The sequence below is a fragment of the Pleurodeles waltl genome, chromosome 1_2 (assembly GCF_031143425.1).
Source record: "Pleurodeles waltl isolate 20211129_DDA chromosome 1_2, aPleWal1.hap1.20221129, whole genome shotgun sequence".
Lineage (NCBI taxonomy): Eukaryota > Metazoa > Chordata > Amphibia > Caudata > Salamandridae > Pleurodeles > Pleurodeles waltl.
This window is the reverse complement of record NC_090437.1, coordinates 77013954-77032105: the sequence shown is the minus strand read 5'-3', so window position 1 is coordinate 77032105 and position 18152 is coordinate 77013954. Positions and strand designations below refer to the sequence as shown.

At 45.7% G+C, this 18152-nt stretch overlaps 1 protein-coding gene across 3 annotated transcripts in view; it reads right to left on the bottom strand.

Annotated features, from left to right (window-relative positions):
• Positions 1 to 18152, bottom strand: part of TMOD1 (tropomodulin 1) — a 476820-nt gene that overhangs the window by 84801 nt on the left and 373867 nt on the right. For all 3 annotated transcript variants that reach the window (XM_069236536.1, XM_069236542.1, XM_069236532.1), the window contains exons 5-6: positions 15147 to 15236; positions 3463 to 3593 (exon numbers count right to left, since the gene is read on the bottom strand). In XM_069236536.1, coding sequence (XP_069092637.1) covers positions 3463 to 3593; positions 15147 to 15236 — 221 coding nt within the window. The remainder of the gene's footprint in view (positions 1 to 3462; positions 3594 to 15146; positions 15237 to 18152) is intronic.

Here is an 18152-nt window from a genome sequence, read left to right as displayed (position 1 = left end):
CCATTGAAATTACTCCTTTCTTAGCAAAGACAGGAGTCATGCCCCCCTTGCCCAATGGCCATGCCCAGGGGATTTCTGTCCCCTGGGCATGGTCATTAGGCACAGTGGCATGCAGGGGGGCCCAAGTTAGGCCCCCCTATGCCACTTTAAAAAAACAATACTTACCTCAACTTACCTGTACTTACCTGGGATGGGTCCCCCCATCCATGGGTGTCCTCCAAGGGTGGGCAAGGGTGGAGGGGGTGTCCCTGGGGGCAGGGAAGGGCACCTCTGGACTCCTTCCATGGTCAGAGACCATGGAAGTGAGCCCTCAGGTCCCTTAACGCCTGTCCTCACCCAGACGTTAAAAAACGGCGCACATCAGGCAGTGTGCAGTTTTTCAAGGCCCACCCTCTCCTGTGCGTCAAAATGACGCAGGAGTATAAATAAGCCGCACAGGCCTTAAAGTCATTTTTTGGGCGGGAACGCCTACCTTGCATGTCATTAACGCAAGGCAGTTTCCCGTATCCAAAAAAGGATGCACACAGAGGAATTTTGACGTCCGCGGGCGGCAAAGTTTAAATATGGTGCACCGTTTGCACGGTTTGCGCCGAAGGTGCGTCAAAGGTTTTGACGCACATTCGGCGCAAACAGAGTATAAATATGCCCCACAGTCTCTTTTATCGAAATAGACCGATATGTGTAGAAAAGGTTGTAACGTACCTTCAATTCACCTCAAGCTCCAACTGATGATATCCTTTATTTAAATCAAGGCGAGAGAAGACCTTTGCACCATTCAATTGAGTTATCATGTCAGCAATGTATCATGTTTAAGTAATGATTTGACTTCCTTTTCAACAGCTTCTTGTAAATGAAATGCAATTCTTCTGTGTCTTTGATCAAAAGGACGGACATCCTCATTAATATGCAACTGTATAGTTTTTGTAACCCATGAAACACCAACAAGAACTGACTTACTATTTCGTAATGAGCATTCATGTTGTAGTTCACTGAGATCAGTCCCATATCAGCAGCTATGCTGAAACTGAGTGAATAGGCATTTGACGGCAGACCTTGAAGCAGGTAAATGGGCACTTGTACTTTTATTTTCTTGTGTTTCATCGTCGTAGCAAATGAACCTTTACTTTTCAATGGATTCAATGCAGTCTTTGAGTTCATTTTAGTTTTTGATAGCATAAGTCGTGGCAATGTAAATAGTTCATTATATTTCTCCTTGGGCATAATAAGTATTGATGCACCACTGTCAATAATCAATGGTATTGAACAACTTCTATTTTCGGTGTAATCTTTGGACAATGTCTGAATGACTTTGGTGCTTTTTCATGTCGACTTTTCCTTGACTGGTATTTCTTTTCATATGAGGCCAGTTTAACATGTGTACATTTTTCTGAGGTAAACATTGATATTGCACAATTATCTTCTTCACTTTCACTTGATATTGATACTGAGAAACTTTTTGACGATGATTTAGATGACAAATTACTTCATTTGGTGTCATGTTGTCTCAACTGATGTTGTCGCTTGGCCTTGTCGGTGTGCTTTGAACGTTGCTTCTGGAACTGTTGGTTGCCCATTTTGTCTTCTCGCTCTGACGCACTTACTTCTTCCTCCGCCTTGCAAACTGTTACAAAATGGTTCTCCTTCCCACTGCCTCTGCATATCTGTCCAATGGCGGGACATTTAACTTTGGTGGAAATGACAACTCACATCTGAAACACAACTTCTTTTTCATCAGAGACATCAGCTTGTATCCTTCAACCTTGTGTTTCTACTTGCTTTTCATGTTCATGACTCACTCAATTTGGCCACCTCTGGCCTCCATGTCAGAAGCTTGTAGATCAGCATACTCTTCTGCTTTGGCAAGCATAAGAAATCACTCCAGACTAAGAGTTTCTCTCAGCATTCGTTGTCTGAATAAATCGGACAGGCATCCGTCAATAACCCTGGGATGTATTGCTTCCTCATCATTAAATTAATTGAACTTACAGTGTTTGATGAGCGTATCCAGTCTCTCAACAAATTTGTCTATGGTTTCACCAACTCTTTGTCATTCTTGTCTGAAAATGTACCTTTCATAATCTACATTTGTCATTGGATTGAATTTGACATTCAAGACTTTATTGACAGTACGTAACTTCATCAGCTTGTGGCATTTTCTTTATGACTAATTTCACACATTCACCTGCAAGATTCTTCAGGTATTTGATCATCTTTTTGTTATCTGTTTCTTCTAATGCAACAATTAAATCATTAAATGTCTATATCCAGGCAGTCCATCTATTGCCAATATTTAGCTTTTTTGCTGTATCAAATGTTGGTGGTGGTTTCAGGAATGCAGCAGCATTATAACCATTTGTGGGACTTACTGACAGCTATATTGGAGTACTCTCCAACTTCATCTGCTGGCTATCTGGACCTGTTCCATTCATACCATCAGCCAGATCCTGAGATTTACTAGCCTCTGAGTCATCTTTTAAAACTGTGGGAAACATGGCCTCTTTTTTGGTCTCCATTTGAAGAGCATCCTTATACTGTTTCAATCACCACTTCAGGTATGGACGGCTGTGTAAGCACAACCCTGAGCATTTCTCCTTGGGTCATTTTGCTGTCCTGCAGTATGTTGACTGTTTAATCGGTTCTGGTAAACAGTTGACCTTTCCATGTATCTGAATTGCTGTGTTATCAGGTGCTTTTTTGCACTTTTTGACACCTGGTTGATATCTGCCTTGCAGCGCTTCTGATTGCAATGTTATTGTGTAATTTGCTGTTGTTATTAGCTGCACTTTTAAAATCTGGTTGTATCTGCCTTCAGCAGTAGTGCTCCATGTACTGTATAGTTTTATATTGCATAGCAGCACAGTACTTCCCTGAATGGCCCCTCTAGTAGGTTCTTGTCCAGTGATGCGTAGACTTCTCAGTGAAGCTTTCTTTATCTTAAAATGCTTCAAACCAGCTGGAGCTGTGCTTTGACTCCACATACGCCAAGCGTCGATTCTGCACTTCGACAGAGGCACATGTGGCACCCACAAGCAGTGTGCTTGGACCACAGCAAATTCTCTGGTAGAGCGCTGTCAATTTTCAGGTTACATATCGTCTATCTCATCGCCAGTGGTCGCTTTTTCCCCAGCTTGGGTACTGCCAATGAATATGCCACCCACGGAGCTATATATTACATGTCTTTATTTGTCTACGTGTAACTGCAAACTCAACATTCTAAACCAGCATTACTTCACTACATACTAACACTTAAGTCACAGCTCTATGGAGTCCTTCAGGAGCCAAAAGTGTTCCATCATTCATACTCACACAAAGCTACAGCGGCGATGTGGGCAGGAGCAAGAGGTTTAGGTGGTAATCTTGGCTTGTGGTCAACCACCCCCCCTCCCTGAGGTCATCTTTTAGTTACAGTCTCATAAGTGTGTTATCTGTTCATTCACCATACTCATTAAAAAAATTAATCACCTTGATATTATTGAGATTGATTTCCTCAAGGTCAGGATCATTGTTCTTTACTTGTTCCAGTGTTTCATCTACATCTGTGGAATTTGGTTCTTCGTCAGGAACATGTTTATATTGAGTAGGCTTGATAACACCTGCAAGATAAAACAGATGTGAACAATTTCTGGCAGTACTTAACAAATATTAGCTTAAGCAGCAAGCTTTTCATAAATCACACTACAGAGTTTTTGTGTGTAATATATTTGGTTGATACACTGGAAGATTTCAGAAGGATATTTAGAGTATGTTTTTTAAAGTGATGGGCATTTCCATTGCACAAACTTGTGGAGGCTCGGGAACATGCTATATTTCCATGCTGGAACTTTCCTCAACTACAAGTAGGGTCAAATTTGACGAGGTTCAGTTGAATGTCTGAAAGCTGTGTGTTTGGACACAGCTGAAGTTAATTTCATTTTATGAAGTTTATTGCAGTACTTTGGTTGCAATCTGGTGCCTCCCTGTGGGAGTACCCTAAAGGGCTGACTAGTACATCAGTATCTTGCTGACTCAGGTGATGGTTGTCACAGAGTGGGGGCCTCGCTCTCTTGGTATACCGAACAAGGGTACCTCGATCTCAGTCGTTTTACTGACCAAAAATCAGTACTGAGGTACTTATTCTACATAACATAACAAGTGCTTGCAATATAACAGCTATCTCTATTCAATAGTCTCAAATTTTGTGCCTCGGTTCGCCCTCAGTACATTTCTAAGCTTAATGAGCAACAGTTAATAGTACAATGCAATAAACGTAAATAGCGTTTACAACAAATATGTTATTTAATAAATATATGCATAAATAATTTCCCGTATCTTCTTAAATGAATAAATAATTAATGCATTACTAAGAGTTGTTAAAGAATGATCCAAATTGCTCTCCTGATACGCGCAATTGCTTAAATAAATGATTTATTCAGTGTAAAACCAGAGTTCTATTTCCAGTGTTAGGCTAAATAAATGCAAGTTTATCCTGTTTCGCACCAAGAAATTTTAGCTGTTTTTGGCAGCCACGATGTCCGTGCTGAAAGCATCGAGGATGGAAGTGTTTCCGCATCCAGTGCTTAATTTCAGCGGTGGTTGCAGGTGGGGCCCGCTGGCACAATTTACGGGAGATAGAGAACTATTTTGATACACCAGATTTGACCCAGTGCAAGAGAGACAAACTCAGCAAAGGGGAAAAGCATTGGGAAGAGTAAGGTGGAAAACAGTAACTAAAGAAGAAAGGGGGCATTAAAAAACCCTGCACGAGTGAGATAAAGGGGCGAATAGAGTATGTTGGTGGAAGAAATAAGCATGAGGTGAAATCAAATCTATATGGCCTTGGTACTCAGTACCTCTATGTTTGACACCGGTGCGGTTTTGGGCCCGGCTCCTAATTTTTCACAAATTAAACACTGTCCTCATCACTTGTAATCCCAATAGAGCCAGTAATTCGCCTTAGGGACTCCATCAAGATTGCCAGCCCACTTGTAATTGAAATACACAACGGGGTTTTGGGGGGGAGTTTTTAGGAGTGGCAGGTTTTTTGTGGTTGGAGCGGCAGGTTTGGCTTCGGGCTGGAGGTTTAGTGAGCGGCAGGTTAGCTAGTGCAAGGAATTTTCTGGATTACGGCAAAAAATAAATAAATAAATAAATAACAAAACCAAAATAGGAGTAATCCTTTCAATTGGTCGAGTCCTTACCTCTGAGGCCCTATTGTGCGGCAGAATGGACCGTTGTGTGCTGCAGGCGATGCAGCTGCTGCAAGAGGCAGGGCGCCTCGATTTGTTGGCGGCGGATGCCGCTCGCCGGGCTTCAGCGGCGAGTGGGGTGGCGGCTGCCGTCGCGGCATGTTCGCCACCCCGAAGGAAGCGAGGTCGGCTGGCGCTCCAGGTGAGCAGGTTGGGGCTAGGGCGGGGCTGGGGTGGGTGCTCTGGTGCGACCGCCCGGCAGCAAGCGGGAAGCGGTGTGCTGCAGATGTGCCCCACGGGGGCGCAACTGCTCGTGCGCCAGGAAGCTGCGCGAGCAGAGGGCGGGCCTGGGGCGGCCCGACTCCGATGGCTCAAAGGGTCCGTGGGCGGCGGCCGCGCCCCTTGGGTGCGCAGCAGCTTGTGGTACACCCGTCGGGCGAGGGAAAAAGCAGAAGAGACAGGCCCATCAGCGCTGGGAGGTGCGGCTTCAGCTGGCCGTGAAAGGAAGGCAGCGAGGCAGACTGGGCCTTGGCAGGCAGGAGAGGCGGGCCCAAGCACTCCTATTCCAAGGAGTGACTGGGGAAAAGGGAGCCCGAAGAAGGTTATGGGGAGAGGGAGGGGTGGGGCCCGGGGGTGGACATGGGTGCTGTAGGGGACACAGAGTGCTTAGAGGAGCAGGGCAGGGAAGGTGGGGGGCTCTGGGGGTGGTGGGTGAGACAGGCAGGGGTGGGGAGGCAGAAAATTCGGGGGACAGCAGTGCGACAGGTTACACAAGGGGCAGGGAGTTGAGCCATATCCTAGAATGGAGTGATGAGGCAGAGCAGGAGTTAGAGGAGGATGGGATAACGTTGAAGGTGTGCCCGCCGAGCCGTACTTATGGAGGTGTGAGGAAGGCCGGTGGGGGGGATTTGGACAGGGGTACGGGCAGTTCAGACAGTGATGGGGCAGTTGGTGGGGAGGAGTCAAGGGGTAGGGTAGGGGTGGGGGGCCAGGGGAAATGTCCATGCTCAACGACACACTGGGATTTTTGCAGGGGGAGCGGAGCGAGGATGGGGACCCAGGCGGGCTTGTGGCGGCCTCGGCACCCTGGGAAGAAGAGAAGGCGGGCCCAGTACGGCTGGCTGGATGGAACCACGGCGTATCGACGGGGCGCTGCGGGCCAAGGCAGTAGCACGGCGGTGCACGACCGGATTGGGTGTTGCGCCCACCGGTCGTTTGGTGAGTGGGGCGACGCAGCCTGGCCACGCAGCACGATGGGGAGGGCTACCGGCGGCCCCTCAGCAACCGCGCACACCGGCGGTGCAAGTGGAGGACTTTATTAAGAGGGCTCGTTATGGGGAGGGTGTGGTGTCCAGTGACAGTGAGGACGTTAGTGAACATGAGAGATTGGATTACAAGGAGGACAGTGCGGAGGAGGGAGAGATACGTGAAGATGAGGACGAACGGTGGACTGCGGGGGGATTCTAATGCTGTTTGTCAGTCATTACAGGTGCATGCGGTGGCTTCGAGTGAGAGGAGAGCTGCAGGGCGGACGGTTTCGGAGCGGCCCCCATCGTTGCAAAAAGGCAACCCGCCGAAGGTTTTAACCCAATTGGGGGTGGCTGTGGGGATGGAGGACGGTGGGGGTGGCGCAGAGAGCGACTGCGTAAGGGAGTGTATGTAGCAGATGTGGGGTAGGCACCGATTTAGCGAAGGATCAGGCAGGTACGATGGGGGACGGGAAACCAGGTAAGGCCGGCGAGGAGTATGGAGTCGGTAAGGTAAGCGGAAAGCACAAGCGTCTGCCGTATATGGGGACGGCAAAGCCTTTGGGGGCCCATCTTATGCAGGCCACGAAGGAGAAAATATGGAAAGGTGAATATGTAGAGATGCTTAAATTGTTCCATAGAGAGGTAAGAGCAAAGGAAGGGTCTAAGGAGGAAGAGTATGAGTTGGCGAAGTGCCCCAGGGTCCCGGTGACCATTGAAAATTGGACAGCAGCTTTTCTCATTTTTGCCAGTGTGTATTGCGAGCGTTTTCCCAAACGGGCGGTAGTCATGTTCAAATACATGGATGTGATTCGGAAAGCGTACCTTAATTTCGGTGGATATGCGTGGGTGCAATATGATGAGGAGTTTCGGGCCCGCATGGCGGCCGATGAGGAGGTTCAGTGGGGCGAAATAGATTCGGATTTATGGCAGCATACGATGGGACTGGCGAAGTTTGGAAAGACGGTTTTCACGGCGAAACGGATTACCGATTATTTATCAGCCCTTTCGGGATCGCCCCACCCAGGGTGGGGCCACTTCAGGGACTAACATGGGGGACAAAAGGGGATCCGGCGCAGCAGGTACGTGTGGGCGAAAGTCAGAAGCATGCTGGAATTTTAATAAAAGGTTGTGCACGAGGGAGTATTGTAAGTTCAGGCACGAATGCTCCAAGTGCGGGGGAAAACATGCCCTTACTAATTGTTCAGGGGGAACCAACGTCGGGCAGCAGGCTGTGGCCTCAGGAACCAATACATTGGGGAATCAAGCTCAGGCCAAGCAGCGAGGACAGAGTAGTATGGGAAAGGGCTACTACGCCAGTTAAAATTGACAAGATCAGGTTCTGGGTGGGCCACTATGGCCGGGAGCGTGAGGGACAGTTGTTGTTGCAGGGTTTTATGGAGGGGTTTGAACTGGGGTACAATGGACCGAGACAGCGGCGGTGGGCGGAGAATTTGCGTTCCATTCACGGAAAAGAGGAGCTGGTGCGGCTTAAGCTTGAGAAAGAAGTGGCGGAGGGGAGAATGGAAGGCCCTTTTTCAGATTGGCCTTTGGAGAATTTGATTGTGTCTCCCATTGGAGTGGTGCCCAAAAAGGAGCCAGGGCAGTATTGGTTGAAACACCATTTATCGTGGCCCGAAGGGGCGTCTGTTAACGATTTCATTCCGGAGGAACTCACTAAAGTGTCATATGCCTAAGTGGACGTGGCAATGGCATTGGTGGAAGCATTGGGGCCAGGCACCCTCATGGCAAAAATGTATATTAAATCGGCTTTCAGGCTATTACCTGTGCATCCCCGGGATTTCGAGTTGCTGGGCATTCAATTTCAGGGCGGGTGGTATGTCGACAAGGCACTGCCCATGGGTTGTTCCGTTTCTTGTTCTTTATTCGAATGCTTCAGCACCTTTTTGAAGTGGATTTTCGTGATGGTAACTGGTCATGCGTCGGTCACACATTACTTAGATGATTTTTTCCTTGCAGGGCCGAAAGAGTCTGAGTCCTGTAAAGTAGCATTAGAGAATTTTCATGCGCTCATCGGGGACTTGGGTGTGCCCCTGGCCCCCGAGAAGACGGTGGGGCCTTGTACGGCATTGTCTTTCTTGGGCATCGAGTTGGACTCTGTGGACATGGTGGCTCGCTTGCCTGTGGAGAAAAAGCGGACCATGTTGGAGATGCTGTGGTCCATGGTCCAGAAAAAGAAAGTGACGGTTAAGGAAATTCAAGTCCTATTCGGTCACTTAAACTTTGCATGCAGGTTGGTGCGGGCTGGGCGGACTTTTTGCAGATGGCTCGGTATGTCACTTTCTGGTCACACCATGCCCCATCACCATGTACGGCTTAGCGCTGGCGTAAAAGAAGATCTGAGAATGTGGTGTGTCTTTTTGGAATCATTCAATGGAATCCCAATTCAGGCCTGGCCCTTATGTGAATGGGACGTTCAGATTTTTTTGGATGCATCGGGGGCGTCGGGATTTGGAATCTATTGGCAGGGCAATTTCTGTGCGGAACATTGGCCGGATGCATGGCGCGCGGGAAGTCTCAGTATTGCCTTTTTGGAGCTGTTCCCGCTGGTGGTGGCAGTGTGTGTGTGGGGTCAATGGTTGATGCATAAAAGAGTGATGTTTCGAGTGGATAACTTGGCGGTGGTGCAAGTGATCAATTGGCAATCGGCTAAAGAGGCGCAGGTGCTGCAGCTTCTTCGTGTTTTTGTGTTGGAATGTTTACGGTGTGATATCTACTTCAGGGCGTGCCATGTGCCGGGGGTGAATATTGACATTGCGGATGCGTTATCTCATTCGCAGTGGGAGAGGTTCCATGGGTTGGTTGCGGACGAACCCTTGAGCAGAACTGCTATGCCGATGGCGCTTTGGAACGTAGGCGACAGAGGATTCTGCGATTGGTTGTGAATTAATTGGCACCTTCCACTCAGCGAACGTTTGTACGGGCTTTGCGGGAGTTTTTGGAGTCGGGGCGCGGGGACGGCGGCTGGAACGGGATTGGGTTGGAGACGTGGTCAACTTCATCATGGATATGGTGGATAACGGACTGTCGAAGGTGTCCATAGCAAGCAAATTATCAGGCATCGCTTTTATGGGTAAGCTATTGTGGGGTTACGCGCCGTCGGCGGGGGAATTGGGTCAGCGCATCATGGAAGGCTGGGCTAGGGAACGGGGAGCCAGAGTACGGGCGTGTGAGCCAATTACTTTGGGTATGTTGAAGCAACTCTTGACGGCGACAGAGGTGATTTGTAGGAGTGAGGCTGAGGGCGCTCTGTTTCGGACCCTTATGTCTTGGATGTTTTTTGGGGATTTCCGGTATCAGAGCTATTGGGTTCAAGTTCCTCAGAAGGGGTTCGGTGGGAGGACGTGTGTATTTCGTCGCGCGGGTGGGGGTATCGTTGCGGCGCTCAAAGACGGATCAGCAGAGCAAGGGACGACAGGTGTTCCTGAGGGCATACACTGTGTGGGAACTTTGTCCAGTGCGCTTGGCGCTGCGAATGCAACGGATATTGCGGAACTACAAGGGTTGGGTTTTTTGCCATGTGCGAGGCGATGCGGTTTCTGCGTATCAGCTGCTTGCGGTTTTGAGGGCATTCTTGAGGCATATAGGGGTCCAGGAGTCTCAGTTTGGTACCCATTCCTTTAGAATTGGCATGGCGACAGAAGCAGGCCTGAGGGGTTGGCATAAAGCAGCGGTTTTGGAGTTGGGGAGATGGAAATCTAATGCTTATAAGAAGTATGTGCGACAAGAGTTTGCTACAACAGGTAGGTAACATGTATTTTTTCTTGCTGCAGGTTCGATTCCGGGTCCAGCGGTGCAGTTTATATCCATATGGGTCGTGGGACATTCCTTTGTAACATGGGTGTGGAGACAGGCGCGGTCAACTGCACTGGGGGGCAACTTAGGATTGGATGGTGAACGCTATTGTGTACGGTGGGAAGGTAAAGGGGGTATGTGTTGGGCAGAGTTGTTAGAGACACTGCAAAGGATGAAGGGGTGGGGATTTTGCCCGGATGTACAGTTAGTGCATCTTAGCGAAAATGATTTGGTAAAGAGGACTGGACTGGACATTTTTCGAGACATGAAGAAGGACTTGAGTGTAGTGCGACAGCAGTGGCAGGGTTGCCTTGTAGTTTGGACAGCTTTTGTCCCTCGGCGAATGTGGGGGGGAGCAAGAAAAACAGGGGCAATTGAGAAGGCGAGGAGGAAGATCAATAAGGAGATGTGTACATATTGCGCAGAACAGGGATTTACATACATGGAGCATACGGACTTCAGGTTCGAGGACAAGGAATTTTTACGGGGCGATGGAGTACCCCTGTCCTTCGTGGGCATGGAATTGTACCTGCTCCAGCTGAAAGAGGTTTTAAGGGGGATATTCAGAGAAGCATAAGCGCCCTTGGGAGCGGTGGACTATCGTCTGTGGGGGGGCAGAAAAGGAGAGGGTGTCCTGGTGGTTCGCCCCTCTCCTTTTCTGGTGACGGAGACAGAGACCGGGCACATGACAGACGATAACGGATCGGAAGAAAATATGACAAGACAATTGCAGATTGGACGAAGGGGGACAGTAGCAGGGCTACGAAGACAATATGGAGCTTTAGGGGCTGGAGACTTGCACGCTCAAGACGCTAGCAACTGACTATTAAGGTACTAGACAGATTAAACAGGAGCAGGAAGAAAGGAGGACTGGACTAATGAGCGGCAAGTTCAAAGGGGGGATGGGAGGGGGGAGGGTAGGGTAGAGGAGGGGGGAGTGTTTTGATAGGAGAGATTATGTATAGCAAGGCTTTAGTTTTGTAAGGCGCAAGGCCAAGGGCTGGATAATTGTGAGTGCACCTGTTTCCAATAAAGCGGCCTTTTACACACAAAAGGGAGTAATGGTGCTGATTTATTCTCCTGCAAGGTGGTTTTGGGGGGGAGCGCCGATATCGGCAGTCTCCCCCCCCGGGAACTTTGCGAGAGATAGTACAGCCCATTGGCACCGTTTTTGGGCACCATTTGGGCTTCGTTTGGTAGCCTGTGGCTACTCTTTAAATGGGGCAGACATTTTGTACTGCCACCATTTTGTATGGTGACATTTTTGGGGAGAGGCAGGTTTTTTCCCCTCCCTCCCGCCCGTGATGCTACGGGGTTCCTGGGGGGGGTTGGGGTTTTCTCATTAATTACCGGGAGTAGCTTGTCGGCCCGGTTGGAAAGAAGTGCACGGGAGGGGAGTTATATATTGTCGCTTGGAACAGGTGCAGGCGGAGACAGAGACCGGGCACATGACAGACGATAACAGATCGGAAGAATATATGACAAGACAATTGCAGATTGGACAAAGGGGGACAGTTGCAGGGCTACGAAGACAATATGGAGCTTTAGGGGCTGGAGACTTGCACGCTCAAGACGCTAGCAACTGAATATTAAGGTACTAGACAGATTAAACAGGAGCAGGAAGAAAGGAGGAGTGGACTAATGAGCGGCAAGTTCAAAGGAGGGAAGGGAGGGGGGAGGGTAGGGTAGGGTAGGGGAGGGGGGAGTGTTTTGATAGGAGAGATTATGTATAGCGAGGCTTCAATTTTGTAAGGCGCAAGGCCAAGGGCTGGATAATTGTGAGTGCACCTGTTTCCAATAAAGCGGCCTTTCCCACAAAAAAGGGAGTAATGGTGCTGGTTTATTCTCCCGCAAAGTCAGTTTCTAGGACCCAAGATGATAAGAACCTGTCTTTCTAACAGGAAGAGCCTTTATGTAATCAACCTGCTTTAAATAGCCAAGACGGGCTAATAATACATTTGTGAAAGAGTGACCGGTGAAAATGAGGTTAATGAATGACCCCCAAAGCACTATTATAAATTATATTCTTGGTCTGCTTCTTGTGTGTCTGATAAGCAAATAATACTTATTCCCAAAGAGTGCTTAGCTTAACATGAGAACGCCAGCAAAACCCACAACACCAGCTTCAATTTCTGGTGAGTGCTTTTTTCCAAAATCAACTCTGTGGCCACAATCAACCTGAAACCAATGATGCGTAGGAAAGTCTTTCCTTTTTTTAAATTCTAGTCACTGTGTTTAACTTATAAGACTGGTCCTATCTCACTTAGATTACCTTAACATGATACATAGAGGTGCTTCAAAAAAGGGCCATATACGCCCCCTATCCTCACTGCATACCAGCGTGGTCACTGAGATCTAGCACTTCTTAACTGATTGTACTCCTGCTTAAGACAAGAAAACACAAAGATAAAGCCATCGAGCCTCTGAGCCATAATCATCTGACTTGAACGCAGAAGGCTACCCAAGTAAAAGAACATGCTTTTTCACTTTATTTCAATTCGAATTGTTGTTTGGATCACAAAGGCTCCCAACTCCACACAGGGTGTGTTTTATTGAATGGAGGTGGAAATCTTACATTGCACAATGTTGTCTATTGTGTAAGTATTGCGAGCCAGTTTTAACTGTAGGCATAACACAATATTATGCGAGGGCAACATAAAGTCAGCACGTACTGGAAAAATGGTTTAAGGATTTTATGGAGTTGTGTGCTAGTATTATGAATGACATGCAATTTTAGAAGTCTTCGAAAGACAGTACAGTATGTTAACTTTACAAGAGATTATTCGCGCCGCTCCTCTCCTCTCTTCCACTGCAGGCACAGGCTCCCAGCCTGCTCTGCGTCCAATCATATAGCTGATTTCATGCTGCCCAAGATGGCCAGCCAAACATACATGCGCACTGAGGGGGAGTGCTGTGCACTACCTCACTGTGCTTGTTACAGCTCGTGGCCCCACCCCTTTTACAAGAAAACAACAATAAACATAGTTTATTATCATTTTCATATAAAATGTTTACAGCAGCAGCGGCTGCTAGTGGGGGGAGGGCAACACTCCTCCTTCGTGGAGGAGGAGGGCCCTGTCTCAATGAAACCTTTATGTGTGATCCTTCCTTGCTCAGGGACCAGCATATTTTAGGAATCCTAGTTGTTTTGTCCAGATGGGACTTGTCATACTAGGTTGGGCCGGTCTGCTTCTTTTGGTATGTTGTTGAATTTGCATATGTTTGCACCTTCTTCTTTACTGTCGCAGACACGCTAAAATCATGTTATTCTGCTTCAGTGCATATTTGTAATGGCCCATGTCTTAAAATTGTTGGACACAACAATCATGTTCGTCCTGCTCAAAGATTTTATCTTCTGACTTTAGCCCTTAAGTCCCAATCCACCACAGGCATACATTCCTGAAGCCTCGCAGCACGTCAGGGAAGGCACTTAGGACCAGATGTATGAAAGCCTTTTTCTGGTCGCAAATGGCCCATGGACCATTTGCGACCGGGAAAAGGCTTTTCCCTATATAACAACCCTATTCTGAAAGTCGGTAACCTGTCACTGAATCGCAGAATAGGTTTGCAAGTCACTGTTAGGAAAGGGCGTGCCAAGGGTGTCCCATGCTCATAGAAAGTTGCAGGGGGATGTAAGATTGTTTTGCAACCGTGAATGCAGTCGCAAAACAGTCACAGGTACCACCAAAATCAAGATGGTGATAATCTATTCGCAAACGGGAAGGGGTTCTCACGTGACCCCTTTCCCTTTGCGAATGGAAGCAAAAAATATATTTTTAGGGCAGGTAGTGGTCCCTCAGACCACTACCTATTCTGAAAAAATGAAAAGAAAACGTTTCATTTTTTTGTTTGAAATGCATCCCTTTTTCCTTTAAGAAAACGGGCTCCATTTCAAAAATAAAAACTGCTTTATTTAAAAAGCAGTCACAGACATGGTGGTCTGCTGTTCCCAGGAGGCCACCATCCCTTTGATGGCGGCCATTCCCAATGGGGTCGCAAAATGCGACCTACTTCATGAAAATTGATGAGGTAGGTAATTTGCGACCTCATTGGGAATCATAAACATTGTAAAAACACACTGTTATACATTACAGTTTGCTCACTAAGATACGCTATTAGGAAATCGCAAAGCCAAAACTACATAAATCTGGCCCTTAGAGACTCATGGGGTTTCAGACAGACACCAACAGGAGATTCCAGTCCTGATTCAGTTGTCACTGATCAGTTGCAGGAAAGGCCTTTTGTAGCTTGTTGCATCCCTGTAGTTTGAAAAGGCAGTCAGCCTTATGACCATTGGTGTCTTTTTTATCTTGGGCTCCTCTCAGATCACAGACAGCAGGTCCAGTCCACTGCTGTTCTTTCCAAGGTCCAGGGGTGTTCTTAAGTGGGTGCCTGGAAGTGCCACATTAATGCCTGGCATGAGCGAGTGGGTGGTAATGACTCTTGGGTAATGGGGTAACTGTTCTCAGGGCCATTATAGGCATTTTCAAGATACTGAAAGTTTTCAGCCACACTAAACTTTGCCTCTGAGGACTGGGAATGTGTGTGGGTAGTGTACTATGGTAATCCCAGTGTCCTCCTACATCGAACACTAAAAGGCATTTTACCACTGGTTAGCAGGGTTAAAATGTACAGTTCTAACTGCAGCATAAATATTGGGTCAAGCAAAAGGCAAAAAACTATGGGGCCACCCTTCTGGGAAGAAAGAAATGGAGAATTTCCTGCATCCATCATATACTAATGTTTATGTTGTTTGACTTACTATCTGAGGGCTCAGCATTCAAGTCAATATGTGAACATTGTCATTTGTATACTTTAAGGTCAAGTCATACATAAGGTGTATTGTCACTGTTCACTCCTACAGAATAACTCAAAATACATCATTTTTTACTTAAAGGTTACTATGTTTAGTACTCACTGTTTAGACCTTCTTTGTTGACTATAGTGCTGCTTGCCAGGGCCTCGTAATACTGTTGATTGCTCATCAAGGTATGCATGCCAAGAATAGCTAGGGAAAGACAAAGAAGAGAGTTAGGAGAAATGTAACTACTACTACAGGAAAGACAACCTTTGAAAACAAGAAGTACATGTAGAATAGGCTTTTAAAGATTTTCCTTCCAAATAATTGATTTGTTGACTGATTTTCAAATGTTTCAGTGGTATGAGAGAGTTAGCATGCTTAAGTGTATGCAGTTGTAGACCTTCATATAGACTGGTTCCAGAGGTGGGAAAGCTGCGCTAACTGTGTGGTAAGCATATTTCTACACATTTAAAAATTATATTTCAATTTAAGTCATGTGGTTAATCCTAAATTTCTGTTAATAGGTTTAACACTGTGGTCACAAATTTACTCAACACTTTATCACCCTATGAAATGCAAACAAATCTAAGTGTGGCCAAAATTGTTTAATTTATCTTGATGCATATTCACTGTAGAATTTGTTCTGTGAACTTAGAGTGGCTAAAAATGAAGTCTGCCCACTGCTTAAAGAAATCCGAAGAAATATTGAACTGGTAAATGCTGTTTTTGAGCAGTTTTGTTTGTGACATCAATGCTTACGTTACCTTATTTGGCTTTTATCTTGAGTAGAGTGCACATTCCTAGGGTAACAGCAAGTGCAAAAATGTAGTATACAGCATCTCACACAGCAAGCAGAAATATTACAGCTGTTATAATTTCTGCCAAAGCAGACATAGAATTTGAGTCCAAAGCAGAATTTTTGAATAGCTCAATGGCAAAATAGACTTTATAGTTAGGTTGCAATTTCTCCGAAGAAAAACACAGATCAAAATGAAAATGACAGGCATGTACAATAAGTGAATTAAAAATAGGGACCTACAGAGGTGAACATAAGCAACATCACTGTTGTTGGAGCATTTATCAGTTATGATCTAAACAAGGTCAAAAAGTATTTTCACCCTAAGCACAGGGTTTGAGATGGCAGTTTCAACATTCAACCAACATTTAATTGACAGTATGACCAATTTGGCCACACAATAAAACCCAAATCGGAAATAAAGTTAAAGGGTCTTAATACAGATTAATACTCAGGTTAAAGTAAATAATTCTAAAAACCAGACTATAAAGATACAGTATTTCCATAGGGTGACCGAAGCGTCAAAATACATTTAAATGCACTAACATGATGCAAGCTAAGCATTTGATAAGCGCAATAAAAAATATCAGTAACAGAACTTGATACTCAGAAAATAACTGTTGACCAACTCGTCTAAGAATTAGTGCAAACTGAAATCATGTAAATGACTAACTAAACACTGAGGATCCCTAAAAGGCATCAAGTTACAAATAGACATGTGCTTCACTATAACACATGGGGACAAATAGTAAAAAGGAAAAAAGGACATGAAGAATTTGAAAAAATTGCATCCAGGGCAAAATGAAGCTAACTAAAGCTGGCAAAAACTAAGCAAAAAGAGAAAGTGTCAGTATCTCAGAAGCTCAGTCAAGAGTCTTCTCAATTGAGTCAAGAAAAATCTGAGAGCCTGATTTAGAGTGCGACTGATGGAATACACTTCATCATAAAAGTGACAGATGTCCTCTCCGTTGTATTACGATCTCCATAGGATATAATGGGATTGTAATACGGCGGACGGGATATCTGTCACATTTGTGACGCAGTATTCCCCTCCGCCAAGATCTAAATCAGGCCCCAAGTCTTCTCAGCAAACATTGGGAAAGTGCGGGCAAGAGTAAAGAGCTTGATACCTCTCAAAGTACAAAGGTCTCTCCTCATCGAAAGCCAAATGATCTCTCCTCTTGAGACTAACTGGAAACTGTAAATTAATGTCCAAAGTGAATGATAATTTGTCCAAGGGCCACATCTCTGCTGCACCACTGTCAATGAAGAAACTGCATTTTATTGTTTACAAAACAACTTTTTCAAGTTTGTGATGGAAATGATGTTTAGCACAATTTCTTTTATGAACAAAGAAAAGAAGTGCAAGATATAGTCAACTGGTCACTTGCAAGATTATAAAAAATCTAACTCTTAATTATGTATTTTGGAACAAATTAATGAATGACTGAATAAATGAATAGCTGAATGGAAACAAAAAGCCCTGGACCTCATTGCACTTATAGGTCCGACTTACATGAAGAAGTACCGTCGTTAGTGGGCAAAATGAATTTGGAATTCATACATGCCAGTTTCCCACTCATAAAAGAATTTACTCATGTGGAGGTCTTGAAGCGAGTAAATCTCCTTTTACATGGGGAGTGGGCACTCAGATGTGAGAATGGCCTGGAAGTTTGTAAACAGTAGTAAAGGTACACCATTTTATAACCCCTTCCTACCTTCCTACCTTGTAAAAAGTCAGAGATTTACTCTTATTAATGGCAGGAGTAAATCCTATCCCAAGGTGGGTTAGAATGGAGGATGGCTCTAAAATTGTCGGGAGAATAGGGGGGAAAGTTCCCCGTGGATTAGAGCTGCAAAACTGCAATTGACTAGGCTTGTAGGAGTAATCTGGAAAACGTTTTTAAATTTCTAACTTTAAAATGTGCACCAATGTGATGCTGCAAATCCGCAGATTTTTAGCAATCGGGCCCTATGTGAACCCATGACAGCAAGAGGGTATTCACTTCATTTGATGTGAATTGAAAGCAACGGCTTCACCTAAATTACTTGTTGCAACACCAGTGAACCACTTGACAAAACCCGTAATTTAATCTTTTAAAATGTAGAACTATTTGCGTTGGCTCACTATACTAGCACTAGGGATGTTCCTATAATCAATAACTGCTTTTTGAATGCCTCTGCTTTCAATAAAAATTGGTTAATGTGATGTCACAGAGGAGGGTCGGGTCAAATGATATTTGTTGTCTGTTCAACAAAAACGTATTTTGAAACTATGCAGAGCTTGAGGAGTACACCTTTTTTTATAAAAGTTTTTATTGAAAATG